The sequence below is a fragment of the Aspergillus sydowii genome (genome assembly GCF_001890705.1).
Source record: "Aspergillus sydowii CBS 593.65 unplaced genomic scaffold ASPSYscaffold_2, whole genome shotgun sequence".
Classification (NCBI taxonomy): Eukaryota; Fungi; Ascomycota; class Eurotiomycetes; order Eurotiales; family Aspergillaceae; genus Aspergillus; species Aspergillus sydowii.
The window spans coordinates 2,651,811-2,678,945 of record NW_024467860.1 but is presented as its reverse complement, the minus strand read 5'-3'; the positions used below and the strand labels follow the sequence as shown (position 1 = coordinate 2,678,945).

Below are 27,135 nucleotides of genomic sequence, written 5' to 3'. Positions count from 1 at the left end.
TATCGACGTGCAAATCGACTTTTGACCTCGTCACGGCGTGCAATAAGTTTTGTAACCCAATTTTGTCCAATAGGTTCAGGAACAACCGAAGAATCCGCCTTTAAAATTAAATTGGCCATTTCCGCAACATGTGAATGCTGCGGAGGGCAACCACGTTGATCCCTCGATACTATCAATCGTACTAGATAGTCCTCCTGAGTTTGAGATAGCCGGTGGTTGTGGTGGCGGCGTTCTAATTGAAATTCGTGGCCATTTAGTCGGTCTCGGAGTGTCCCATATGGGACTTCCAAAGCAGCTGCTGCTCGGCGTATAGAAGGAGTTTCGCCATTTTTATATGATATAATTGCAAGTTGGATCCTGCCCTCTTGCTCAACTAGGTTTTGTTTAGAAAGACGCTTTTTTCGTGGCATGGTAATTGCTTGAAAGTTGACGTGTTGGACAACGCGTCGACAATTTGAAGTTGGTCGGATTACTAGTGGCGGTCGGATGACTGGTGAAATACGTTAAAGCGAGGACCTGTGAATTCCCGGTTGTAGTTAGTTTTGCTTCTTTGGGGATAGTTGCCCGGTACGCCGTATCGTCATCACCGCTACTGTGGGTTCTTCTGGACAAGCGAACCTACGTTGTATACAGGGTACGGAGTGGTGGCTGCATTTGGAAGGTCGCAACAGCGAGTTTCCTAGTTTCCTGGTCGCTTGGCAATCAATAAGAAAGGAATTAAACAAACACCCAATGCCGCCGTTACCAGCTGTGCAGCGCCTTCGTTTCTCCTACAGGCTTCCGTCCACGACACAATTGGCTTAAGCACCTTTGCTATCGTGGTCATTGTATTGGTCTGCTGCCTGGCATCCGTCGCACTTGGAGCAGCAGTACTTCGACCATGGACTCCAGTACCAACGCCTGATTCTGAACGACTCAACATACCCCACGAACAAGCTGCCTATATGCGAAGCGTGGGGGGGGCAAACCTTCGCCGGATCTACCTTGCTCTTAACGGCGGCCGGCCACAACGCCCTGATGCTGGTGTATGTGATACCCTACAGAGACTCCCGTCTTTTTGGTGGCTTGCTTGTGACGTTACTCAGAACATCGTGTGCTAGGTGGATATGGAAAGTATACGACACGGACGTGGACCGCCATTTTCCGTGTCCCGTATCTGTGCCAGCGGGTCGAGAGATGGAGCACACATGCCAATAAAACACTGTGAAGTGCTGGTTAAACGTTAGAGATCTCTGCAATGGTCTCCGCCATTGCTAAATCAAGCCGGTTCCCGAAATTGACCCATGAAAAGGCCAAACGCAGATCCACAGAATCCGTGGCGGTCTACGGTATACGTATTGGCAGTGTTGAATATCTACGCGAATGTGATTTGTATTTTTAACGGAGAATATAACGGCTATTGATTTTCTATTGTACACTAGTCCACGCCTCCGAGCTAACCCACTTTCATGTTCAGTTTCTGCTGCCAAAACAACCGATGCCATCTCGGGCGGGCAAGCAAATTTCAGCGCGTTCCCTGCTGATAGACCAGTGGGTACGAGGATATCTCGAGCGTCTCGTTGATATCAGCTGAGTACCAAAACAGAGTAATGGCCATGATCACAGCCATCAGGATCACATCCAACCCATAAGTGGGCTATTAATGCGATTGGAGATATCCATTCTCCCCCTCGTTGTACTCCACCAAGCGATAGGCATTCCTGACCGTGATGAGAAGACTGCTTATATACAGCGTAAACAGCATCACCGTCAGGTGAAGCTCGTGGTTCGCCTGCTTCTGGAACCGCGCCGCGGAAACCCGGACGCGGAAGACGAGAGTGCAAAGAGCAAAGACGCAGAAGAAGAGGACCTGTAATGCCAAAGGAAGCGAACGATTCTGATTAGATCAGTAATTGATCAATAATCCGCTAATCCTTCCAACCAAGCCTCTTCGCCATATACTTAACAGCATACACAAGCCCCAACAAAACTGGAACCTCAATGAGCGGCCCAACAGTCGAAGCAAGCGCCTGATTACTATCTGCCCCAAAAGTAGCAACAGCAACAGCAATGGCCAACTCAAAGTTGTTACTCGCAGCTGTAAAGCTCTGCGTTGTCGAAAGCTTATACCCAAACCCCAACTTATACGCCACAAACAACGTCAAAAAGAAAATAACCGTAAAATAAACGATCAGCGGCGCAGCCACCCGAACCACAGAGACAATCTGATGGACAACCTGACGACCCTGCGACGCGAACAGCACTAAGATCGTAAACAGAAGGCCAATAAGAGACCAGGGGCCGGCCCATTTCAGGAACACCTCGTCGTACCATCGGCGACTCGTGGCCCAGCGGAGAATGAAGCGCGTGAGGATCGCAGCACCCAGCGGGATGCCGAGGAAGACAGCGACGCTTTTGGCAGCCGTGGAGTATTCGAACGTGATAGTATCGCCACTGATGACTTCGATGAAAAAGACGCCCATGGGGGCGAAAAGGACAATTTGGAGGAGGGAATTGACGGCGACGAGAATGGCGCAGTATTCGCCGTCGCCGCCTGCAAGGCCAGTCCAAATGAGAACCTAGGGCTTTGTTAGAATCGTCGAGTAACTACACCAATTATTTGTATTTTGGGGGATGTGCAACTTACCATGGCAATGCACCGCGCTAGTCCAACAAGAATAAGTCCCTGGCGTAGCTCTGGCTCGTCCGGGAGGAAAGCCCAGGCTAATGCCAACTATATATAGTATTCCATGTAAGTTGCTTCTTAATGACTTGGTGGGGTAGTGAAAGGATGGATTACCATGAAAAACGGAGCAATAATCCAATTAACAACAATACTGAATGCAATCTGGATCCATATCTGACGGGTTTGAAAAACATGATGCAAGCTCTCATACCGCACTTTGCAGAGTATAGGGTACATCATGACAAGTAGACCGACAGCTATCGACTATTATCAGCCCATTTAAAGTCCAACGCAGCAGACGCGGCAGAAGTGCTCACCGATAGGAACTGAAACTCCCACAAACTCACCCCTTTGCAACGCAGGGCCAGTACTGGGAACAAAGTTACCCAAGATGATCCCGATAGCCATGGCAAGGAATATCCAGACAGCGAGAAAACGGTCTAATAGACCCATGTTTTTGAAGGCGGATTGCTTTTGTTGCGGCGAGTCTGACGCGTTCGCCTCGGCCTGCTTTTCAACGTCGTTGGCGTTGGCCGGGGAAGGCGCCTGGACTGCAGCATCGGCTGCAATTTGGTTTTGATTCATCCTAGGATAATTCTGTTCCAAGATCAAATGCAGTGAAGCTAGATGGCTGGCACAAATTGGTTCTTCAATGGTTGCGGCGCCGGGCAACAGGGGCATGTAAAGTAAATCGACACAGGATAAATGTATTGGACGGTGATTTGCTATTGTCGCGAGAAAATAAAGAGTCTTAGGCGCACCTAATGCTGGCTTGATATCTAGTAATATTTGCAACGGTGAGAGGTGGATTTATATTGAGTGAAGAACCGTCCTTTGATGCTGCTCTATCGATCGATGATCGGCCTGGATGTCACTAGCAAATGATGATTGGTCAAGGACGGCCTGACGGATTGGTGTTTCTTGGCTTGGCCCCACCCAGAGCAGAGCTTGCAGCTTAGAAATGCAATTCAGTAGCCCATCATATAGCCAGAGTGACATGCTGGGAACTTTCCAGGCTGTCGCCTCCACATTACTCATGGGTGTTAACGAGCTTCACTCCTTAACTAGTATCTACCTGATTAGCCAGCCATCATGGTCTGGACTGACCAGGATTTTCCTGAAGATGCTTTTTGCAGCACGTGATTTTTTCAAAGGCAGCTGATTTGATAGAGATTGTCGAGTCAAGATGCATGGACCTTCTCACCCCTAGAATGCAATCTATCCCATTCTTCTGAACGTAGCAACGGATATCTCTCGCCAGGGCCTCCTGAATGGTTTCGCTCAGGCAAACAGACCGGCAGAGATTTTCTGCTGGTAGACTTATGCTGTATAAACTTTGAGGTATTCTTCCTTTTTTTTTTTGGCGAGGGGGTTTGTTTGACAGCGGACAGGTCCCATTAGGATGTCACTACCCGATGTTTATTGGGCAAGAGTTGCAAAGAGATCATCGACGCCAAGTTTGTCTTTTACCCTTTTGGTTTTGAAAAGTAGATTCCTCCTACAACCAATCGGCGCACGGGAGTGACATCCAAGGCTGGATCCTAGCTCGGGTCTAATTGGCTAAGCACCCAACATCACAACTATATATCATGGCCGTTGGAGCGCCGGCAGCACTGGGCAAATTAAAACTACAACCAGCACTTCTGTCAGGTCAGCCTCCTTAGACGCTGTTAGTGAGAAAGAGTCTTACCAAACGAACTGAATGGTCACTAAATTAGACGCTTACAGATTCCCCCCCCCCCGGCAGTCCTTGACTATTACAAAAACACCACTATTAATATTTTCTTTCATCACGCTTCACCAGCCGCTTCGCGACAACCGCCCAACCAACCATTAAATGGCGATAATGACTGACAAGCCCAGTGTCTTGTTCGTTTGCGTCCACAACGCCGGTCGCTCACAGATGGCCGCTGGCTACCTCACGCATCTTGCTGGCGATGCTGTTGAAGTCCGCTCCGCCGGCTCGGCCCCAGCCGACTCCGTCAATCCTATGGTCGTCGAAGCCATGCGCGAAGAAGGTATCGACATTGCCAATCAGAAACCCAAGATCCTCAATGCCGACGCTGTCCAAGCTAGCGATGTCGTAATCACCATGGGGTGTGGGGACGCTTGTCCCTTTTTCCCTGGTAAACGCTACCTCGACTGGCAACTTGACGACCCTGCCGGGCATGGACTTGATGCTGTCCGCCCAATCCGCAATGAAATCCGTTGCCGCGTTGAGAAGCTTATTACCGAGCTTCAGCAGGAAAAGAAACGATAGAAAATCTTTGAAAATTCGTGGTATAGTATAAGACTGTGAGAGAGATGAGCATAGCTTTGCAATGAAAGCCAGCAGAGCAATGGGATGTCCCTCCAGAGTTACCGACACTCTTCCCTATGCACGAAAAGCCTCATATGACACTATCAGCAAATTCTCACTGCAGAAAAGCTTGCCCAGAATAAAATTGATTCTTGCCATTCGTTCCTGGGGGAAGACGGACGAGGGAGTATCAGAAACTGGATATGTGGAGGGATATCTTTCTTGTTCATAAAGATTCGTTCTAGGGATAGGTTAAATTGGTTCTATATTTCCGCGTGCCGACAAGCCCCCTAGACTGCTTGTATATATCTGCCTCTGAACAGACATGTTCACTAACTGTAAAAGAGTTCAAAACCAATATCATACAGGTTCGCTTTGTGCCAAAACGAAAAGAAACAGACTGAAGGGGCTATTCTAAACAAATCTATTCTATTAACTAGGTATATACTCTCAGAACTGGACCTCTCCAATGCCTCACGATATATACACAAAACCCACCCCTCCTTACTACGCCAAACTTGACTTTGTGCGCGCTGCCCTTAGCTTCTCTTCTTTCACCCTCTTCTCCCGCTCACTGAACCGATCACCAAAAAGCTCTAAGTGAGGACGCATGAGGATAGTATATTTCACAAACTCCTCCATGCAGTCCACCAGCCGGTCCCGATTACCACTAGGCATAATTCTCTGATCTCCCGGTTGACCTTCGTCAGGAAAATGGGTATATGCTTGGGGGATAGACGACTGATTTGGGATAGTAAACATGCGCATCCACCGGCCGAGAATACGCAAGGAGTTGACAGCGTTGAATGATTGCGATCCGCCGCACACCTGCGCAATGGCAAGGGTCCTGCCTTGCGTGGGACGAACACTCCCGGTGGTCAGCGGGATCCAGTCAATCTGATTTTTGAACACCGCGGTCTGAACGTTATCAGTACTAAGAAATTAAGAATAGGGAGAGTAGAATGCTAACCAGATTACCATGCTGTTCGGGCGAAACCCAAACATGACCGTCACTCCATCTACTCAGCTCCCGGAGCTCTTGCACCTTAGGATGGCCATGCTCGGTATCGTTCTTCACTGGTAACCCTTCAGGATTAAACACGCGGACATCGCACCCCAGACGGAAGAGAATTCTGCTGGCTTCCAGCGCCACCAGGCGAGAGTAGGACCTCCGACGGAGACTACCGTACAGAACAAGAACTTTTAACCTGTTATGCGACACCTGGAGTTCCTTCGCCGCCATGTCCAGGGCGGTTGTCAGCTCCAAGGTACTGACCCAGTCCTCAGCCGCATCATCATCCTTGAGAATGAAAGGGCGGTATTTCAGGCGGATATCCGCGTCGTCTTCAGCCTTGGATATGGCCAGAGAGGGGTGTTCAGAGGAAAGCCCATCAATAAGCCCATGAACAGTTGGCCGCGGCTGAGCGGCAGCGGGATGGGCCATTGTGCTGTGTCCGCAGCGCGGGATAACTAGTTGGGAGCGAAATGCGGGATTGGGCGTGAACGACAACGGGAGTCTGAAACGACCGAACATCGGGGAGATTTCTATAAACTTGTATGGTTATCTGGTAAATCGGACTTGGTGAATTGATAGCTGCTTATTTATAGATTTAAATAAGCAGACGCCGAGGCGTGGCGAGTATGTCACTACTGGGCTCTGATTGGACGGAGTTACGGAAGGCGGAAAATCCTGACAGAAACAGTTATTTCGGGCACAAAGCCTGCTTAGGTAATTATTATCAACTTTCCCGCAGCTTATCCTTGCATTACGGTACCCGATCGCCACCCATCAGTCTGTTGGTGACACCGAAGATCAACCTCATTTTTGTGGCCTGTAGGGCATTAATAACGGTGGACCATCAAGACCAGCTTTATCCCCAAGAAGGATTGACATTTGCTGGCCTACCCGAGGCCAAATCTCACATCCTGCGCCTGCAGCCCTCCTCAGCTGCCTTGGCCATGACCAACATGCAGACTAAGAATGCAAATAACACAATGATGACAGGCAAGGTCAGTTAGTTACTCCAGGGAGTGAAAGACATGCCATTTGACACACTATTTACCGACTAACAATTACCCCAGACTGACCGAATGACATCTTCAGCGCGAATCCGCGACAATCAGCGGCGTTCACGTGCACGGCGCAGAGAATATATTCAAGATCTCGAGCAACGCCTGCAAAAGTTTGAGAGTCACGGAGTTCAAGTCACACAAGAGATCCAGGCTGCGGGGCGAAAGGTCGCTTTTGAGAACACTCTTCTCCGGGCGCTGCTTAGACTACATGGCATTTCTGACCATGATATTGAGGGATACTTGGCAGCGCACACTCGGGATATTGTTTCATTTACCTCTCACTCAGAAGCTTTACCAGAGCCAAAATCGCACTTGTGTAAAGGGGGAAGCGGAAATGCGGTCAGCAGCAGTTCCTCGCAACCGATCTTATTGAACGAGAGGAGCGACCCGTTTCTCGAGAACGAGGCAGCGACTCCCGCGCCGACCTTATCCCCGCCAAGTCCGGCTGCCAGCCGACAGGTGGCTGTCTCCCAGAGTCAATCCTCTAACACGGCGCAGCCTGTCCCAGATGCACCTCCCACCAGTGATCCCTCTAGATTACAATCACGCAGTAGGAACCAAGATTCAGGGCAATCGACACCATGTGAAACTGCAGCCGGCATCATAACCTCGATGCGAAGCTACCCGGACGCACAGGAGGTGCGGTCGGAACTAGGGTGTCAGTCGAGTTCTAGCTGTATGGTGAGGAATATGGATATCTTTCAGCTACTGGATGGACGATGAAGCGAAATATTGGGTTGACATTGGATTGTGCTCTGCAACTGTTCCCACCAAGGCAGGGCTCTGAGAATATACCTCTCTTATAGAATAGTACCTAAATAAAGCTACCTAGGCCTTGATGGCATAGATCTGAAAAGAACCTGAAAAAAAAAAGAATTAGCAGTGAAATCAATCCAGGACGGAGGACAATAACTGACCAACCCACTCATTAAAATCCAACTCCGCAATATCACTCGTAGTTTCCTTATTCCCACAACCACCACACGAGCTCTGAGGCAAATATGAAGACCCCTTGTAGAGATTAAGGTCCGACTTGGCATCAACAATGAACACACCTACCACCAGTTTAGTATTTTAGTACAGAAGGCCTTTTTGACAACGGTGTATATACCTTCGAATCCAGCCTGCTTAAGATAGTCTTCGTACTCCTTGATCTGACTAGCCCCAGCGACACAGCCCACAAACAGCGCCATATTTCTAGTAATATTATCGGGTAGTGGCTTTCTAGCCAAAATGTCACTGATAGCGACCCTTCCACCAGGCTTAAGCAAGCGAGCAATCTCTTTGAAGACGGCTGCCTTGTCGCTAGCCGGAACAAGATTGATAACACAGTTACTGATAATGCAGTCAACGCTAGTGTCTGGCAGCGGGATAGAGTTGATAGTTGCTTCAATAAACTTCGTGTTGGAAAGTTCCGATTTCTCGGCATTTTTGTTGGAGAGTTCGATCATGCTCTTGGTCATATCGACCCCGATTGCTTGACCACTCGGCCCAACTCTGCGAGCAGCCAGGAGGACATCGATACCACTGCCGCTGCCTAGGTCGAGAACAGTCTCTCCCTAGTAAAGGTCAGCCCTTTGACTCTCTCACGGTCGTGGAAAACAAATTAGTCCAAACAGACCTCTTTCACATTCGCGAATCCCACCGGATTACCACAACTCAATCCAAGGTTGGTCTTCTCTGGGAGCGAGCCGAGATCTTCCGCGCTGTAGCCAAACGCCCTGGCAATGTCCTCTTCCTTTTCGTGCTGCTGTGTGATGTTACTCTGTTCCGCGATATCGCCGTAACGGGACTGCACGAGATTATAGGTTTCGTCGGCCATCTTAAGTTGGAGGGATGCTTCCAATACAGTCGAGTAGTCAATAATTCAAGGCGTAGTTGTATATTTGGTATGAGTGAATCCACTGCGGGTTAGGCTTGGTGGTATGATGGGTTTAAGTCTCTCTTATATCCACGCAGGGGCCCACATTAAATGGCTCTGATTATCAATAAGTGGTAGAAAGCGAAAAAGGTGGTGACAGACCAGAATCCCTGATGGCGTTGCTCGCGTCTGCTTTGGGGCGGGTCGTCGATAACTGGTATGTCACCAATTACCTACCGCACGAACCAACCACATTAGTTACCCAAGAAGTGTATGTCATCACTTTCCAAAGGACCCCGCCATTCAACTGGGGTACACTCAACTGCTTTAATAATACACCGCAACACAAGCAATCTGCCCATGGGCAAAATAAATACAGAGGCGGACAATAGACCATGAAAATAATCAATTATTATATGGGCAATATACAGGCCATGCCGGTGATGACTTTTTCTCTCAAAAGTGTTGGACCTGTTGGAGTCTCATATATATGTACCCTTCCCGGCTCTCATACTCCATTCTTAATTTTGAACTACCTATTGTCACCCTCTCACCCTAGTCGCGCGACCTCAGGGCGGCACAACGCACCTACTAGAACGAGAAGCGCAAAAGCCTTGGCGCCCGTGTGTTTTGCTCGATAGGCTTGAGATGTCAACCTTCTGTAATAGGTAGTAGTATTACTCCCATGCCGAGATGGAAGTCTGCCAGAGGAAGGAAGGAAGTAGGGGCCCTTGTCTCTAAAAGAATCCTCCTCCCACTCTTCAACGAAGCCGTGCAGCGATTTCTGTCCTCTATTAGTTGCAACATTGTCCCCTCTGCCTATTCTTGCGCCCTTAAATTGGAGCAGGCTGAACAAGCTGAACAAGCTGAACCATGGACGATAATGTACAAGTTCTTATGGGGCTTTCCTTCAATGAGAGACTGAAAAAAAAAAGGCTGCGCCCATCAGTTATAGTAAGAGAATGAAACACCCTTTGAGTCACAGCTGCGTCCAACAGCATAGGAACAATGTGAGGCCGGGCTCGAAGCCAGCAAAAGTGACATTAATGACTGTCTCTAAGAATTAAGAATATGACTGACGGTGATTTTAAGGCCAACAATATCAGGCCAAAATATATGACAAGGCCAATACAGCGTCCGTATTTAAGGCCACATTTTCTGGGCTTGGACTTGTATGGGAACCTTGTGTTCAACAGGGTGGTCAAACAGTGGGTCACCATTTTTACCGCTACTATTACAAGGGTTAACCAGCGGGTCAGTATTGCAGTCTCTTTGTTATCGGAGGGCCTCCTGTTCAAATCCCGTGGTTTTGCACAGGAAATTTAGCCCTCAAATAGTTCAGCAAAGTTGAGCATTCGTCGCCGAGGGATACGCCATTTTCTTGGGTGGTGTAGTGATATCATCTCATTTTCTCTGCTTACTATACGATTACTGCTGCATCAAGAAGCTCGTGGGCTGCCGGCGGCCCAACCCAAGATGTCTGCTATCACTACGTTAAAGCATGTCACATAAGCAAGTCTAAAAATATAAATCAATAAAGGATATTAAGAAGATTCTTTTCTTCTACCACGTAAGCACTCAGTCTGCCAGGCGACACTAGCTCACTCATTCCATTCATTTTCAACATTCCAATGATTCCCCTTTGGCAGGCGAGGGTTCTTTCGACTTCTCAGTTTCATCGACATCCCAGTTGATTCGGTTGCCTCGACGGGTTGGCTCGCAGAGCCGCGAGAGTGCAATCATGTCCTTGGTAACCTGGATACGCCGCGCAAGTAGTTTATCCTCTTCAAAGTTCTCCGCTTCTGGCCCGTAAAAATTTTCCACGAGTCGCGCCCGTTCAGGAAATACGTATTCCGGGATGGGAAGTTCTTAATCCTCATCCTCGTAGCTGTCGGCATCAGAGTGGTCAACGTCTGATTGGCCGAGCAGCTGCTTAATCTGCCTGTCGACCTTGAGAACAGGTGCATCATGGAAATATTCCTTTCAAGCTGTCTGTCGCGTGTTGTTTGCTAGTGTTTTCCTCAGCTGGGAAAGCTTTTTCTTGACTTCTTCGTGTCTTTGATAGAGGTGAGGGAATGGCTCCCGGGCTTTGGTTATTGTGCCAGCCAGGGATCACATCTCCTCCATCAGCTCTCTCTTCTCTCGTCTAAGCTCAAGGATTTCGGGGTTTTGGTAAATAGTGCGTTTTTGCGCATCGGTAAGATCGGCCGGAGCTAGGGGGTCCCTCTTTCTGAGCATACTTCCAGCGGCCCTCATGAGACCTTCTTGAGATGGTCGGAGAAGGACCACATGCTGAAGATCACGGTTGATAAACTGTGATTGGTAATATTTTTCAAAAACCGCGTCACCAGACTGGCCGAGCACTCTTTGCCGCTCTTGACTAGTAAAGTTCCCTGTGAACGGCGATTAGAGGTAGTATGAGAAGAGCCCTGTTCCCAGTACTGGTGTAGTCTTCGCCAAGGTAAGCTCAATTGAGGGTAACTTACGATTGACTTCGTTTGCGGTCCACCAACAGTAGTTATAATGGCCAATATCGTCCTCAAACCTTGCATCCCGGCCAAGCTCTTGGAGTGCTGTTCGACTCGAGTCATATGTCATTGGCAGACTCGTGAAGTTTATAGCCATAGGGAGTGTGATCTAGACGTCGAAGGAGAGGGGTATCCAGCTTCTCCGGCTTCCAACGGAGGGGAAGAGACTGGCTGCGCTTCGGTACTCGAAGCCGCCAAATTAGCTCTGGGGTTAACGCGGTATTGAAAAAAGCCTCGTCGCGGAAGGCTAATGAGATGTTTTGGTTGATTGGGCAGTACGCTAGTTGGTAATCACCATGCATGAAGAACTTGGTCCTATGAAAGGAATAAGATTAGGTTAGAGTTAATATATGTAAGAGGGTGTGTGATGTAGATTAAAGATTCCCTTACCCATCAGCGCCTTCCGGTCGACCCTTGAGATTACGGAACTCAATGATGGCACAAAGAACATCGCGCTTACTATCCGGGTCCTTAAGATAAAAGAGCTCGATATCGCGGTAGCAGACTAAGGCTGGAAGATCATCCACTGAAGAATATTAAGGGAGGTCGCTCTGGAAAGTCTGGTCCCGTTTTCATTTGCCCAGCGATGTGCCTGGTAGAGAGACTTTCGGCGGAAGGAGTACGCCTGGTCGAGTTCCGGTAATGGCAGACCAGAGCTGGGTCGTCGCAAACTGAATGATCATACTTCCATGACGGAAATGTTTCGAATGTACCCAATAATGGTGGTAGGTGACACAGAAGACGTTCACGTCCAATGTGTTCTTCTGCTTTATTCGCCTGGGAACCTTGCGCTCGGCAGGGAATACATGTTCAAGAAACTATTGTCCTTATTAGCTTTCCGTGTGCGCAAGCTAGGAAACCTAGCGTACCCGCCGCATCTGTTCATGGATATCGCCGTTTACACGGCGCCGGGCGAACAGGCCGAAATATTGACAAAGGCGTCGCCAGTATTCGTCATACGACTGAAGAAGTTTCTTCCGCGAGGTCTTGCACATCTAATCAAAGAAGTTCATGTAGATCGCTTGATCCTCCAAGAGTAGGTACTCGACGTAGTCCTGGCTTAACTGGATGCAATACCTATTGAATGTTATCTCTGAGCCATTAAATAGATTTGAAGTCTATCGAATACTTACTTCCGCCAGTACCGTTCGACAACGGCAAGACCTTCCAAGGTCTTGGGCTTGAAATTTGGAGGGAGCCATCCAAGGCTGCGGAAATGCTCCAGTCTGGCTCGAGTCTCCTCGCAGAGAATGGGGTCGGTCCAGTACTGGTGTTCACTGGGTTGAGACGGGGGAACGCAAGGAGGTGCCATCGAGACAGCCGGGCGAAAATATTATAAAACTGGGACCGAAGTATAGAAATGATCGGCTTCGGAGTTCTTGAGAGATGAGTGGCAGGGTGCAACAAGGAATAAGGAGAAAGAGGGAAAAGAAGGCATTTTATGGACTGTCCAACCAGTCCGGTCGGGACTGGAGGGAAGCTGAGTTTTGCCGCGAAGGAGGCCATTTCGGGGTCGTTCTGGTTGTGAGTTGAAACACTGAAGCTCGATGAGGTTGAGCGCGAGCCAACCTCAGCCTGAGAGGTGACTAAAGAACGCTTGGCGGGTGCAGAATAGTGATGCGGAGCACGTGAGGACAGTGTCGCCGTCGAGAGTTACGGGTGGAAATGCGGCCGTTTCTGGCCTCAGTAGCTGTCATTTTCGGCGTCGATTTCACAGGTCCTCACATTCTAGTTGTAAATACCAGGTCATGCAGCTCACATTCCTGTTGCTTTCAGACACATACTCAACCCAACTCGGAAGCCCTGGTGTGTGGTTTAGTCTTCCTGGATCCACTTGGCAAAAGGTCGTTCCCAAAGCATCCTCGCGCGATTTGGATCAAGCATTCCTGCATTGTCCATGGCATTTGAATCTTTTGTGAAGCCAAGTTGATTCTTCCGCGCGGGAAGAATATTGAGAGACTCTAAAGCAAACACATCCCACCATCGCAATCCCCGGATGGGCGGATGGGGGCAACAAATACTCGGTGAATCAAGTTCTCGCAAAGAGGGGCGGCGAGGAAAGCTTGTGGGGCGCTAAACTACGCGAAAATATCTCAGACCTGCAGTGCCTTTAATTAACAATAATGCATGGAATAAACTTTATTTCTTCAAAGTAAGAAAGAATGCTTGAGCTGTCCATGCATTTGGCATTTGGTGGCGCGGCTGTTCTCCCATAATAATGACGTTTAGACCTTGCTCTTAGTCAATCAAACCCACTTCATGACCACAGCCTGCCTAATGTCATGACGTCTGTTTTCGATGACTTATTTGTCCTTTTACCCTGCTTACTGACAGTTATAAAGGCTCCCAAGGTCCCCAGGCCTGTTGCAAGTAAACGATCAATCAAATTTCTCCCGACATTATTCAATACATTCAGCGACCACTACCTATTATTCTGCGAATATGGCCTGCAACTGCGGATCCACCTGTTCCTGTACTGGACCCCAGAGCTGCACTTGCTCCACAAAGGATTGCACTTGCAGTGCATGCGGTGTAAGTTTTGAGCATTTCACATATACCCATCTGCGCATGGATGGACTAACTCTCCCTCCAGAAATAACTGGCCTGCTACACCAGTTTAGTGCTTTTGAGGGGAAGAACGGTATCGATCGACAATTTCAGGGAAGGAATGTACAAGTCATTCTGCCGGAAGGTTCAGCAGCGATGAAGCGAAACCACCGAACATTGCTCCTGTGGCAAATTGCCTTGGAAAGAGTCGAGTTCCACTCTTTACAGGATTTCAGATAATAGGAGATAATCCCAGTTTTGTTACTAAAGCCGCTGCAGTGCGACTATCATATATACATGTAAACATGCGCTGCCCGTAGCCCGTAGAGAATACTTGACTTCTACGATTAACATGGATAATAAAAGCAAATCTGGCCGAGAAAAAAAGACACGGAGGTGCAACCAGCTGCTCGCTATGGAAACGCGACCAGCGCATTCAGCATAGTACCGAGAACGATCAAACTTCCAGAAAAGTTGAAAATATACGACGGTGCGGTACCGGACTTCAATGGTGTGGTTGGATCCGGGCTATTACCTTGCCGAATTAGGGCATCGAGCTGATCTTCGCCCTCGACTAAGACCACCGCCATTCCAGACTGTATAACCAACCGTAAGCGTTTTTCCGCCAATGGCGAGAGTAAAGAAGGGGAGTTGACAGACCACAATATGCCACTGGATATGGCAATGAAGTATCCATGCGCCCGGGTTATCAGTGATATAGCTATTGCATGATTAGCTACTAGGCTTGAGAATTTTGCTTGCGGGATGGGTTCAAACTCACCGAATTGCTAGCCATCCCGATGGTGGCAAATTCGCCGTATCCCTGTACGGAGGGTTGTCGAGGTTAATCAGGGACGGCGGCGCTTCTGCAACCGACTGGTAAGGGAATGAGCCACTGCCAGAACCTAGAACCCAGAATTTATGGCCATGAAGGTGCATTGGATGGCCCATCTAATACATGTCAGCGACTGTACGTGCGCGGCAAAAAGTAGCGTAGGGGGTCACACTGTATCCAACGAGCCATTTGCCACATTCATCACGATATCGACTGTCGAATTCGTCGGTGAATGGAGGGTGGTGTTCGCATTCCATCCATCTGACATGTTACCGTAGATTATTGGAATCGTTGGTTCGGCATACGGATACTGGTCCACAACCCAGGTGACAATGTCGGTCTGATTGATATTGAAGAATCGGGTGACATCGGCAGCTGTAGTGGGAGGTCTATTACCCTCAAACGGTGCCAGGCGTGATTCTACCAGTTCATTGGCATCTTGTGTAGCGGATCCGTTAGTCAACATCCAAACAGACATCGGATCAACCGAGATGTCCTGTGTATCATTTCCGGTAGTCTATTCAGTGTGTTAATAGCTGCGACGTGGGATTAGAAGCTTTAAATCCACTGACACTATAGGACACTATTGCCTGGCCTTCCAAGACCTGCTGCATGTCACCGTTTGGATATGTAGCGAATCGAAGGTAGTAGTTGCCAGGAGACTGGTCAAGCTCTACCATCACAGAGTATCGTTGGCCGAGGGCGATTTCAAGAACCTGCCCACGTTAGAGGAAGGTAGTTTGATAACCATGGAAAGAGGAAATCCTACCTTAACCTCCTGCGGGGTCACATAGAGTCCGTCTGCGGCATAGACATGCATTGAATGACTGTCAAGCGAAACCTTAAGGTTGCTAACAGCTCCAGAATTCACAAGGTTGAGGGCAAGCCATCCTTGAGATGCATTTGCGTTGACTACCAACTGTTGTGATGTTGTGTTCACACATGTCTCTGCTGGTAGAGAGTTGATATCGTATCCGGGCCTGAACATCATAGGTGGCATGCAGCCTCGAGGACCCAACCTCATTGACTCGCCCATGGTGTCTGATTCGCCCATGGTGTCTGAGCTGGGCATAATCATCCCACCCGTTGTGGACATGGTTGACTCTGACGGGTTGGTTGTGCTCATCGGAGACATGGACATCTGGTCGTGGGGGTTATCCTCGGCCGAATCTTCCATCCTTCTAGCCATCGATGGCATTTGCATTACCGAAGTGGTCATTGTTGCACTATGGTCGCGGTGCGTGGCGTTGACTTCGTCCGTCAGGCCTAACCCCGGGCCTGCATCGAGCATATACCTTGGCAGGCATTCTACCCTGCCCAGACCATTGGCTAGAATACTGTCAACGCAGCTGGGGAAGGCACCTGTTTCGAAGTACCGGCTAAAGATTGTGTCCGACAGATCGTGTGTCCAGTCGTTCAGGAGGATAGATACCGCATCTCTCTCAGCCTGTAGCAGCTGTTCACGCTCAACCGTGCTTGCAGCCATGTCTTCAAACGGTCGGCGACGAGAGGGTGCTGGCCGGACCATGAGGGGGCCCCGTATAGCATCATTGTAGTATGCGCGGAAATGAGAATGATACCAGTAAAACCCGTACTCGTCTTTCACGGAAAATCGGTATGTAAAATTCCCTCCGGGGGGTATTTGGTACTATAGAGCCAAGTTAGCAACCGCTCTTTTTAGCGCTTGAAGGGCGGCACAGGCACCTGCGTTACTCCTGGGACCCCATCCATGTCCGGTGTTCCACGCTGTAGTATCCCTGAATTCATGAGCTTAGTTGCGCCGCCACATATACTTTGACGATAACATACCATGCCAATGGATAGTAGTGCTAACTGGCAACTCATTGCGAACGAACACCTCCACATCATCCCCTTCGTCAACTTCAATCATTGGACCGGGCTGCTGTCCATTGATTAAGTAGACTTCACGAGAGTACCCATCTATCAGCAACTAGGATTAGCTGTCTTGGTGACGAAGACAAGGAATCAATCCACAAACCTGGGCTGCGCTGGGCGGTATGAACTGTGAAGTTGAACGCTCGTAGGGAACCGAGAGCGCCTTGCACTGCAAGAAGAGCGCATATTGCACGGAGCTGGAATGCAACGCCTGGCATTTGATGGACGAAGATAATTATAAAGAGTTCAATGTTTCTGACGGTGATCAAATGTCCTTGCAGTCGTAGGAAGCAAGGGGAGACGATTATATTCCTGGAAGGGTCAAGGAAATTCCATGCGGTGTTTTCGCGGATTTTAGCGGCCCTGGGCAAAGTTTGAAATATGGAGACCAGCCGTCCAATGGATAGTAGTGGACCCTCGAGCTCTTTTCTTGATTATTCAGAGGCCATGAAAGTGGTTCAGGAGATTTTGCGAAGATATGAGATTCTATCACGCGGTTTCAAGTTCCTTCGCAGGATATATGTTCGAGACGGTATGAAAGGCTTCCATGTGTTTTGAAGTCTCTCGGCCGGTATAACAGTAGCTGTCCATTCGGCTGGGGACAAAAATCCGACGATTTGTTATCATTAGTGACAAAAGTGTGGAAATATGACTTTCACTGTTGACTTCGTGCTGCAGCAAAGCAGCAATATGACCTCTTCTCCTTCCAAAGAAAGTAGGGAAATGAAGGGGCGCTGATAAGAAACCTGGCCAGGATTGCCTACCTATGAGCCTGCCTCTTTTTTACCCCACGTCCACTTCCTTCCCAATCCTTCATAGACTCTTATCAAAAGCCTTGAGTAAGTCATCCTTGTTGTGAAGCGAGGACCTTGATGGACGATGGATATTTAATAGAGGATGAAAGACAGTCATTGCAAAGTTTGCTATCACCAACTCTTTCTGGTGCACTGTTGCAAACAAGTCCGATTTTAGTGCGTGTATCACTTTGCAGGATTTTCTTTCAAGTCATTCGATCCCATTTTTGCCCGTGTTAGAACTCAATCCTCAATACATTGCTTGTCAGGATGGACACGGAACTGTTACGCTCTCTCCAACGGGATACTGGCGACAATACTGATACCTGTGAAACCGGAAACGAGTATGACGGTCAGCTGGGCCTCCGCGTTTCATCCATTTTCGTCATCATGGCTGGCTCGATGATAGCGGCGGTTTTCCCTGTGCTAGTGAAACGTTCAAGCACAGTCGGCGCTAAGTGTGAGCGAATCGCACACTGGGCGTTTTTTATAGCCAAATATTTTGGCTCTGGTGTCATTATTGCAACTGCTTTTATTCATTTGCTTGCTCCAGCGGAAGAGGCCCTAAGGGATGACTGCTTGGCTGGTCCGATCTCGGAGTATCCTTGGGTGGAGGGCATCATTCTCATGACCATCGTTGCTATGTTCTTGGTGGAACTGATGATTATGCGCCATTCATATTTCGGCACGAGTCAACAGAGCGACATCGTCGATGACGGAGGTCGGTGCCTTGGCGGCGTTGATAATTTTGGTGGTCGGAATCAGGCTAAACGTCACCTACCAATAGACGATAATTTGAGCCGGCCCCTGGAACACAAAGACGCAGAGGTAGCTCGAGGCAACTTCGCGTTCATGGGTGACTATGCAGCCCAGCTTATCGGGGTTTTTATTTTGGAATTTGGAATTATCTTCCATTCCATATTCATAGGCCTGACACTCGCAGTTGCGGGTTCTGAATTCACCGCGCTCTATATCGTTCTCACCTTCCACCAGACATTCGAGGGACTAGGTCTGGGATCTCGCCTCGCGATGATTCCATGGCCGACTTCCAGGCGCTGGACGCCTTATATTCTGGGTACTGTCTATGGTCTGACTACCCCTATTGCCATCGCAGTTGGCTTGGGAGTGCGCAATACCTACCCACCTAGTGGTCGGACGACACTGATAGTCAACGGTGTTTTTGATGCTATCTCGGCAGGCATTCTTATTTACACTGGCCTTATCGAATTAATTGCGCGCGAGTTCCTGTTCAACCCATTTATGCGTCGGACTCCTCTTCGCACTGTTTGGTCGGCATTTCTTCTGCTCTGCCTTGGTGCAGGACTCATGGCACTGCTCGGCAGATGGGCTTAACTGTATATATTTTAAACTACTGCGGGATGAGTGCTTTGGCGTTAAGCCAATGATGAGAGGAAACTAGAGAGGCGAGAATTGAGAGTTGAGAACCGACGAATGTAGCTAAATGTTCCTCCCTCGAGAGTGCGGAGCGTGTGCTTTCCAGTCCATCCCCAATGCGATGTTTTCGCGGGTTTTAGCGGCTTCGCAAATGCTTGGCCATTCAGTCTTCGCCGCCGAAACATCAACCGCCAAGGAACTCAAAAGAACGCGAAAATCTCTCACATTGGATCAGTTTCCCGCGAAGGGCTGGCTGACACCCATTTGTCGCTGTTTCACAACGACAGGCTCCGTTCTCTTTCTGCAGACGAGGATGAAAGGGAGCTCCACATGTTTGCTGTATGTGCAGGCTCCAATTATTGAGAGAATAAAGAGTTGGGGCCTGAAAGGAGTTGTCTTAAATCGCATATCAATACGCCAAAATCGACCTCAAAAGATTGAGTGGTCACCCGTCCTCAGATTCGCACAGCTTCAAAATTTCATCATCTTCAAAGGATCTGCACAGGCTGTTTCACACAGTGCTTCAAATCTGCGACCGAGGAAAAAGGAAACCAGTATTATCTCTATGCACTCGTTATGAGGAGAGCTTGCTATGAATAAAGATATAATAGTATCATTACACGGGCCCTTGAAAGTGTAATCGAATCCCGTTCTGACCCAAACGAGCAGGGGTCGAGGAGACACGGAGTATCTGCTTTGAATATCAGCGAGGGGTTATCGCTCCTTTTAGCTGGCGCGTGTTAAGCAACATACTCCAGAGTACACTCAATTCCCTTCGTAAATTGAAGGCGAAAATGCCGCATTTCTGCGAGCCTGAATAGCTATATAGGGACAAAATAGGGAATTTGATAGTGTGGCTAAGTTATCATCATCATCTCATCTCAAGGAATCACCCAAAATGCCGTGTCGCGATTGTTCAGCTCCCGCGAAATCTTCCAGGCCTAGCGCCGAGAACGAGGGTCTCTGTGGGCGCGCTCATTGGTTGATTTCAACTATGCTACCCGAAGGATTTGCTTTATTATCCAGTTCGTGTTGCTGGCTACCAGTATGCTCCATGCAAACTTGTACGGGCTTTATATTCTGACCATCAGCAGACTATGCTTGACTTTATTTTTGCTGGTTCTATTACCGCAGTTGGCATGCAAAAGCTGCGATTTTTCTTTTTGGCCATTTCTATCTTGACTCTGTCCGCCAGCATCGCGCGTGAAGGCTTCAGCCGTGGTAATATTCGGCGCGTAATCATTTGTGCTGGTCTACTGGTCTGGACGCAGTATAGTCAGCGGGTTCAGGGCCATCATAGCTGTCACTGACTTCTACTCTTCCTGTTTAAAGAGAGCTATCTTGCCGGGATGTCTGAATGAATGTTCTGGTATGGGAAGGGGATGATCTCATTTATCAGCAAAAGGCATTCAAGGAGGTGATCCTAGCTTCGGTATCTTATAGTAGTCCGGAGAGCGATACCTGGTACCCTTGATACTAGTTTTATTATAGGTTATTGCAACCGGTTTGGACGTAATTTTTTCCTTTACTGCTTTCTAGGAGTCTTGAGTTCTGAGGCTGAAGTAGGTCCTTGTCACCGGCAAGAGTTATAGGATTGCAGCAAAGTAGGTCGAAAACAGCGGGAGAGAACGGCAAGTCTTGCGTGGCCTTTTCATGCTGCCAGGTCAAATGATCGTAAATCTGTTGAAGGTGCCGTGCGAGGATTTGAGTTTGGCGCGCAAATGGCGCATCGCACTCCTCAACAGTGGTTACTTGGACGCAAAGTCTGGCTGTGCCAAGTAGTCAATTCTTGCGGCATTATCGCGTTTCCTGAATCTTCTTCTGACATACATAACTTGTAGATTTGAAATCAGCCTGGACAACGGATATATAAAAGCTAGGCCTTGCACAAAGGGCTGCCCTCAAATATACATTCGGCTCATACTTGCCTCTACATCCATGGCTTCTACTGAGCAGCGTTTGCCACCTGAATCAAGGTTTAGCACCATCTTGGTGAACAACCTCCATTGTCCCTCATGTGTTTCTACAGTGAACGATACCCTATTTTCTCTCAATCCACCCCCTTTCTCCGTGTCAGTATCCATAGTCCTGCACGAGATCAAGGTTGCGCATCCCATTGATCTGAGTCCCTCACAAATCGTACATGCCCTAGAAGATGCCGCCTTCGATATTGACAGCGTTGTCGAATCTGGTGATTCCACAAACGGTGGTCCTGAGAGCGAGAGTCTTCGAACGTGGCGCTCAACCCGTCCATCAGTCGTCTGGCGCGCCTCTGACCCGGATCCTCATCATGAGTTAGAACAGCATATCCGGCAATGTGATGCATGTTCTGCACAGCTAGCGACGCAATCATCCAGGACTGGTGACGATCCGCCAGTTATTCAAAAGAACCTCAGCCCCCTGGTCGTCGAGTCGGACAGCCCCAGAGATAATGACCTCGTATCTGTCGTCGACGACCATCTGACGGGAACCCGCACTCGCATCACATTATCAATTAGTGGAATGTCTTGCAGTTCATGCGTCGGGAAGATTACCAATGCTTTGAACGACCAACCATGGGTGCAGTCGGCCGACGTTAATCTACTGACTAGTAGCGCGGTGATCGTTCTCCTGGACCGGTCGCGTGTGAACGAAGCGCTAGAGATAATTACAGGCTCGGGCTATTCCGCCCAGCTGATTGATTGTGAAGATCTCCTGCCCAAGAGACAATCGAAACCATCAGCGTCGACCGACATATGGCGAGCCTCCTATGTTATCGGGGGCATGACCTGCAGCTCCTGCGTTGGGACAGTTACAGACACGCTCAACCGTTACGAATGGGTCACAAAAGTGGACGTGAATCTTGTGTCAGGGAGTGCGACGGTAGAACTGCAAGGGAAGGAGCATCTGGAAGAGGTCATCGCCATTATCAGCGAATTGGGTTACGCCGCTGCACTCGGCGAGGCCGAGAGGAGCGCCCCATCCGAGCAACGTGCCTTGAACCGGTCCGTCACTATCCAGGTGGAGGGGATGCATTGCCCAAACTGCCCCCAGCGGATTCTAGATGCTCTGAGCGTGTTTTCCAATTGTCTCCAGCTGACGGACCCTCTTCGAAAGGGACGTCCACGGCTCACTATAGCGTATACCCCGGACAGCCCCAATTTCACCATTCGGCATATCTTACATGCGATCGCCCAGGTGGATAAGGCTTTCACAGTATCTATTTACCATCCCCCCAGTCTCGAGGAGCGCTCCCAAATGATGCAACGTCGACACATGTGGCGCATCGCCCGCCGCCTGCTATTGGCAGTGTTGACTGCTATCCCAGCGTTTATTATCGGGATCGTCTATATGTCTTTGGTACCTGGAGACAATTCAGGGGTCATGTACCTCGAGCAGCCCATCTGGGCCGGTCAAGTCTCACGCATGGAATGGGCGCTGTTTATTATGGCGACCCCGGTGTACTTCTTCGCTGCGGATCTGTTTCACCGCCGGATGCTCAGTGAGCTTGTGGCACTGTGGTGGCCAGGTAGCAAGACCCCAATCCTCCGTCGATTCTACCGCTTTGGCAGCATGGATATGCTGATGTCTCTGGGTACTACCGTTGCGTACTTTTCCTCCATCGCTATTTTGGGTATCAATGCCACTCAGCCCGCCGACGGCCTCAGAGTCACCCATGTTGAGTCATTCTTCGATTCTGTTGTTTTTCTAACAATGTTCCTCATGATTGGTCGGTTGCTCGAGGCTTACAGCAAGGCTAAGGCCGGAGATGCCGTGAGCTTACTAGGCAAGTTGCGTCCGACGACGGCGGTCTTGGTTGCGTCAAAGGAGGCAGAGCCCTCTTCCCCATCTGTTACACCGCACACGGTCCCGATTGATCAGCTGGAGCTCAATGATGTGGTCAGTGTGGCCAATGGTGCCTCTCCGCCGTACGACGGTATTGTTGTTGAAGGAACATCACAGTTTGACGAGTCGAGTTTGACAGGCGAATCAAAGCCGGTCCCCAAGTCCATCGGGGATGAAGTCTTTTCTGGGACCACTAACCGAGCAAACCCCGTTCTTGTCCGCATCACCCATCTCTCCGGTGACTCGATGCTGGACCAGATCATCAGCGCTGTTCGCGAAGGACAGGTTCGGAGAGCACCAATCGAGCGCACGGCAGACTTGATCACGGGCTACTTTGTCCCCTTAATTACCCTCATCGCTGTCCTGGACTGGATTATTTGGTTGTTATTAGGTGTCTCTGGCCGCTTGCCGTTGTCCTGGCTGGAGGGCGGGGCCGGTGGATGGGAGTTCTGGTCATTGCAGTTCGCTATTTCTGTCTTCGTTGTTGCTTGTCCATGTGGGATTGGACTCGCTGCCCCGACCGCACTCTTTGTCGGCGGCGGACTTGCTGCTCAGTATGGAATCCTAGTTAAAGGAGGCGGCGAAGCTTTTCAAGAGGCTAGTCAGCTGGATTGCATTGTCTTTGACAAGACAGGCACGATTACCGAAGGGGTCCAGCCGTCCGTCACCGACCACAAAACAACCCACGAAGAAAATATTGATGAGGTCTGGGGCGCGGTATTAACGCTCGAGCAGAAAAGCAGTCACCCGATTGCTCAGGCGATGGTGTCCTTTACTGGCTCCAGGAGACCCCCGGCCCTCACAGCCTCCGCTGTTGACGAGATCCCAGGGAAGGGTATGAAGGGATCCTTCCCTCTTGGTCACCGGCCATCGTCTATCCTTGACGTTATCGTGGGCAACGAGGCCTTAATGCTTGACCACGGGATCACCATCTTGTCTGCGAACGCCGCCATCCTCACAGCTTGGAAGCGCGAAGCTAAGTCGGTCGTTTTGGTCGGAACTAGAGTCCGAGAAGGGGCCGGAGATATCGAAAAGGTGCATTGGGTGCTTTCTATGATGCTGGCTGTGGCTGATCCTGTACGCCCAGAGGCCAAAGAGGTCCTGCATGCTCTTCGCAACAGAGGAATTTCCGTATGGATGATTTCGGGAGACAATCCAACGACGGCTCATGCGGTTGGTAAAATAGTCGGAATACCCCCGGAGAATATCATCGCCGGGATTTTGCCTGAGCAAAAGGCAGAGAAGATACGATATCTCCAGAAGACGGTGCCGAGACCCTCCAAGAGGAGATGGTTCAACTGGGGGAAAGGATCAAGGCGCACCCGACCACTTGTTGCTATGGTTGGCGATGGAATTAATGACTCCCCCGCGCTCACAGTGGCCGACGTTGGTATTGCTATAGGGTCTGGCTCCGAGATCGCAATCTCATCGGCAGAATTCGTCCTTATATCCTCCGGCCTGACATCGCTCTTGACTCTTATTGATCTCAGTCGCATTGTGTTCAACAGAGTCAAGTACAACTTCGGCTGGGCTCTGGTATACAATTGTATTGCTATCCCGGTGGCCGCTGGTGTCTTCTATCCCATCGTGAGCAATGGTAATCACATTCGGTTGGACCCTGTTTGGGCTAGTTTGGCGATGGCTTTGAGTAGTGTCAGCGTTGTTTGCAGCAGTCTGTTGATGAGGACTCGATTGCCATTGGTCGGTTTCAGGTCAGCTAAATAGAGTATCTTTGGTTAGGCAGAGTTAATTTTACGTACATGATTTCTTTTGTGTCCTTGGAAAGGCTGACCACCCTGTCAATGATTTGAGCGAAGTCTCTCGTGTTAATGAACTGAGCCTTGTCTGTTGCTACTCTAGGACTAGCCTAGAACAAGTCTAATAAGAATATCACCATCTGAAATATCCGAGCAGCGTCAATTCAAAAGCACCACAGCCCGCCTGCGGGTATAGACAAAATACAGGAATATTGTACAGTCCGGCGAGCAACTTTTTTGAAAGGTAGTTCATCCATGCTAAGGCAACAAGTTTCAGGCCGTAGATTGTAGAAAATAAGGTGCTGTTATTCTTTATTATTGCAGAGTGTCGATCCTTGTCATTTACTATCACGATCTAACAAGCAACCTCCGTTACAATAACGGAGACGTCTCCTAGAATCCCGTGGCTAGGGATACCAGAAATATTGACTAGATACTTTGCACTGTTAACGTTTGTCGCCTCAAACTGATTTCCAGTCCGGGCCCAGGGACCATTCCAGTGCAGTGATGCTATTCGAGCGTCTCCATGGTATAAATCCAAGCTGCCCTCGACTCCCAAGCCGTAGACTGCACTTCCACAGAATGATGCCGTCCCTTCCTCGCCATGACATATCACTAACTTATTCACATCTTCAGGCGCCATCAGGGTTGGCTTCCGGCATCTGTTGTATGGTTCACCACTGTCACGAAGGTCAATACAACTTCAGTTCCAAGATAGGAGGATTCTTCAAATACCGTGTTACTAAAGTGTTTCTAACCGCGATAGTACCGCCTTGGTGTAGATTATTTTTGATAATGATCGATAGACGTTGTGTGATATGGTCACCCATTACTCTGAATTGTAATAAGATTATCTGCGGAGAATATATGGTATTATGCCGTCCTGTTAGATATCAATGGCTTTAATATTTGATCCTGAGCTGTTTTTGCGTCCTAAATACATCCTGATTCGGTAAAGCATGTGATGTATTATGCCGCCTGGTAAAATAGAGTTTCCTGTAACCAAGGCGCCTTCCTCCTCCGACCAATCAGCAAGCCGTCCTTCTGCGCGATTTGTGCCCTCTATGTGAACCTATTTTAACAAGCTGGGTGTGCTAAAGATAACCTATTCATTTGTCCAACATGCAAGGATAATACGCCGCACCTAACATTAGCCCATGAATTCTGCAACACGCGGATACTAACAGAGAGGCAGACCTGTCATTCTGTTCCAAAGGAGGTACAGATTTCTGTTATAGTGAGAGAACGGAGTCCCCGCAATAAGCACCTCTCAGATCACATTTCCAAACAGTAAGTATTTGCCGCAGGGGACCCTGTCCTGCTGAACTCTGGCACTAAGAAACATGTTCCTTTGGACATTCCATGTTCTCAGCGAATAAAATATTATAAGGTGGGAAGATAGGAAGTTGCGATTATCTCAAGATCCAGACCACGCGAAACCAAATGATTGCGCAATTATTGCAAGGCCAGACGAGTTATTTTAATCTAAGCATAGATAGAGCTCGTTTTCCTTTACATGTTTAAGAGCAAGCGGATCACGTAAGAACATAATAGAGCATCGTTGGGCAAGATTTATTCAAAATGATTCGGCCTTCTCCCTGCTTGTCGCCATCAGCATTCTCTCATCCTCGCTTTAGATCCCAGGGATGATATCCTCCATAGTCACCGGGATTGGACGAGGGTAACATCCATCCTGTTACAGTACGTCAGCGAGGTTATCTAGTGAACTACCAAACCTCGGTGCAAAATACTAATCTCGATAGTGCCCCAAGCCATCTTCCTCCAGTGGAATCAAAGACATAGATTTCGCCAGTCTTTCTGATCTGGATAGCCACCAGGGTATCAGCCTTGCATTCCAGGCTATATTCCGCCGCTCTCTTATATATAGTATTCTTCCGTCTATGTTTCTGCTGTGATGCCGCCTTTGCGGTTTCAGAGCGACGCTTCTTCACCGGAAGTTGAAGACCTTACATAGTCAAAATTGGAAAGTGATAATCTGAACGCACGCAATATCAATAACTATCGCGACGTAACATCAGTGCTTCTGAGATCTATTCACAGGCCTCCTCATTTGTCCCACTTCGGGGACTTGGTTGTTGGGCATCTGAAGCTCAATGCGCGTCTTACCTGGTCTGCTTCATCATCGCTGATCCGCTGAAGTGGGGTGTTAGCTGTGAACCAATCAAAACCAGTGCGACCCTGATGCCGCTCGTGCTTCAAGGACATCTCCGTTTCTCTGAGAGGCGGATGGAGAACTCCGGCCAATGACTCTACGTTCAGCCTTCAGTGGTTCAAGAAGCTGGTGTTCGTCTGTGTGACCATGAACTAGTTAAGTTAATGTAATTCCCAAGCGAGCCGGCCTCACCACCAAAAGTCAACGCGCGTTCAGCACGTACTTACTCAAACAACCACCATGCCACCAAAAGCGCGGCGAACGTCTCGAAATTGGTGGGGCAAGAGGGCCGAGTCCAACTAGCAATACTAGCAAAAAAAAAAATCCGAAGTATTTGTATGGAATACTGGGTGAGCGGCTCGGGTGTGGTGCGTGACTCGGGTGGGATTTTCGTTAGTTGAAACGCCTTAGGCATTTTCGGGCAAAGAAACGCTCCAAACCGTTCATCGCGTTTGGTGCCTACCGAATCAGCCATCGCCACGCGGAG

The 27,135-nt window shown here is 49.1% G+C and overlaps 13 protein-coding genes across 13 annotated transcripts; 6 read left to right on the top strand and 7 right to left on the bottom strand.

Annotated features, from left to right (window-relative positions):
• Positions 1-1,907: 1,907 nt before the first annotated feature.
• ASPSYDRAFT_144602 (arsenic resistance protein) lies at positions 1,908-3,250 on the bottom strand (the record flags this gene model as incomplete). Its single annotated transcript, XM_040841448.1, has 4 exons — positions 1,908-2,558; positions 2,627-2,713; positions 2,780-2,922; positions 2,983-3,250. The coding sequence occupies 4 exons, from the start codon at positions 3,248-3,250 to the stop codon at positions 1,908-1,910; spliced, it is 1,149 nt and encodes a 382-aa protein (XP_040706528.1).
• Positions 3,251-4,511: 1,261 nt separating this feature from the next.
• ASPSYDRAFT_86375 (arsenate reductase ArsC) lies at positions 4,512-4,925 on the top strand (the record flags this gene model as incomplete). Its single annotated transcript, XM_040851654.1, has 1 exon — positions 4,512-4,925. One exon carries the CDS (start codon positions 4,512-4,514, stop codon positions 4,923-4,925), a length of 414 nt encoding a protein of 137 aa, XP_040706527.1.
• Positions 4,926-5,471: 546 nt separating this feature from the next.
• Positions 5,472-6,408, bottom strand: ASPSYDRAFT_28338 (uncharacterized protein; the record flags this gene model as incomplete). The annotated part of the gene is made up of 2 exons (XM_040844508.1): positions 5,472-5,882; positions 5,935-6,408. 2 exons carry the CDS (start codon positions 6,406-6,408, stop codon positions 5,472-5,474), a joined length of 885 nt encoding a protein of 294 aa, XP_040706526.1.
• A 524-nt stretch (positions 6,409-6,932) lies between these two features.
• On the top strand, positions 6,933-7,760 carry ASPSYDRAFT_65818 (uncharacterized protein; the record flags this gene model as incomplete). Its single annotated transcript, XM_040850331.1, has 2 exons — positions 6,933-6,974; positions 7,047-7,760. 2 exons carry the CDS (start codon positions 6,933-6,935, stop codon positions 7,758-7,760), a joined length of 756 nt encoding a protein of 251 aa, XP_040706525.1.
• Positions 7,761-7,812: 52 nt separating this feature from the next.
• Positions 7,813-9,076, bottom strand: cyt19 (putative arsenic methyltransferase Cyt19). The gene is made up of 4 exons (XM_040850341.1): positions 8,659-9,076; positions 8,149-8,596; positions 7,955-8,092; positions 7,813-7,897 (listed from the first exon to the last, which is right to left on the bottom strand). Exons 1-4 carry the CDS (start codon positions 8,857-8,859, stop codon positions 7,866-7,868), a joined length of 819 nt encoding a protein of 272 aa, XP_040706524.1. The 5' UTR covers positions 8,860-9,076; the 3' UTR covers positions 7,813-7,865.
• A 1,934-nt stretch (positions 9,077-11,010) lies between these two features.
• On the bottom strand, positions 11,011-12,738 carry ASPSYDRAFT_86371 (uncharacterized protein; the record flags this gene model as incomplete). Its single annotated transcript, XM_040851652.1, has 8 exons — positions 11,011-11,291; positions 11,385-11,535; positions 11,612-11,741; positions 11,817-11,952; positions 12,112-12,244; positions 12,296-12,421; positions 12,476-12,503; positions 12,560-12,738. 8 exons carry the CDS (start codon positions 12,736-12,738, stop codon positions 11,011-11,013), a joined length of 1,164 nt encoding a protein of 387 aa, XP_040706523.1.
• A 948-nt stretch (positions 12,739-13,686) lies between these two features.
• On the top strand, positions 13,687-14,258 carry ASPSYDRAFT_41386 (uncharacterized protein; the record flags this gene model as incomplete). Its single annotated transcript, XM_040846272.1, has 2 exons — positions 13,687-13,962; positions 14,020-14,258. A coding segment is annotated over exon 1 (254 nt), but the record flags the coding sequence as incomplete, so codon positions are not given.
• Positions 14,259-14,299: 41 nt separating this feature from the next.
• On the bottom strand, positions 14,300-17,345 carry ASPSYDRAFT_659517 (uncharacterized protein). The gene is made up of 9 exons (XM_040850340.1): positions 16,808-17,345; positions 16,618-16,749; positions 16,513-16,565; positions 15,578-16,456; positions 15,381-15,524; positions 14,981-15,325; positions 14,755-14,924; positions 14,634-14,694; positions 14,300-14,569 (listed from the first exon to the last, which is right to left on the bottom strand). Exons 1-9 carry the CDS (start codon positions 16,920-16,922, stop codon positions 14,387-14,389), a joined length of 2,082 nt encoding a protein of 693 aa, XP_040706521.1. The 5' UTR covers positions 16,923-17,345; the 3' UTR covers positions 14,300-14,386.
• A 423-nt stretch (positions 17,346-17,768) lies between these two features.
• On the top strand, positions 17,769-18,851 carry ASPSYDRAFT_55484 (uncharacterized protein; the record flags this gene model as incomplete). The annotated part of the gene is made up of 2 exons (XM_040849045.1): positions 17,769-17,958; positions 17,992-18,851. 2 exons carry the CDS (start codon positions 17,769-17,771, stop codon positions 18,849-18,851), a joined length of 1,050 nt encoding a protein of 349 aa, XP_040706520.1.
• A 1,007-nt stretch (positions 18,852-19,858) lies between these two features.
• ASPSYDRAFT_41382 (uncharacterized protein) lies at positions 19,859-20,468 on the top strand. Its single transcript, XM_040846271.1, has one exon. The coding sequence runs from the start codon at positions 20,033-20,035 to the stop codon at positions 20,201-20,203; it is 171 nt and encodes a 56-aa protein (XP_040706519.1). The 5' UTR covers positions 19,859-20,032; the 3' UTR covers positions 20,204-20,468.
• Positions 20,469-20,831: 363 nt separating this feature from the next.
• Positions 20,832-24,443, top strand: ASPSYDRAFT_145529 (heavy metal translocating P-type ATPase; the record flags this gene model as incomplete). The annotated part of the gene is made up of 1 exon (XM_040841530.1): positions 20,832-24,443. One exon carries the CDS (start codon positions 20,832-20,834, stop codon positions 24,441-24,443), a length of 3,612 nt encoding a protein of 1,203 aa, XP_040706518.1.
• Positions 24,444-24,773: 330 nt separating this feature from the next.
• Positions 24,774-25,359, bottom strand: ASPSYDRAFT_41379 (uncharacterized protein). Its single transcript, XM_040846270.1, has 2 exons — positions 25,211-25,359; positions 24,774-25,155 (listed from the first exon to the last, which is right to left on the bottom strand). Exons 1-2 carry the CDS (start codon positions 25,303-25,305, stop codon positions 24,831-24,833), a joined length of 420 nt encoding a protein of 139 aa, XP_040706517.1. The 5' UTR covers positions 25,306-25,359; the 3' UTR covers positions 24,774-24,830.
• A 579-nt stretch (positions 25,360-25,938) lies between these two features.
• On the bottom strand, positions 25,939-26,702 carry ASPSYDRAFT_660741 (uncharacterized protein). Its single transcript, XM_040850347.1, has 4 exons — positions 26,603-26,702; positions 26,447-26,471; positions 26,227-26,397; positions 25,939-26,168 (listed from the first exon to the last, which is right to left on the bottom strand). Exons 1-4 carry the CDS (start codon positions 26,617-26,619, stop codon positions 26,109-26,111), a joined length of 273 nt encoding a protein of 90 aa, XP_040706516.1. The 5' UTR covers positions 26,620-26,702; the 3' UTR covers positions 25,939-26,108.
• Between the last annotated feature and the right edge of the window lie 433 nt (positions 26,703-27,135).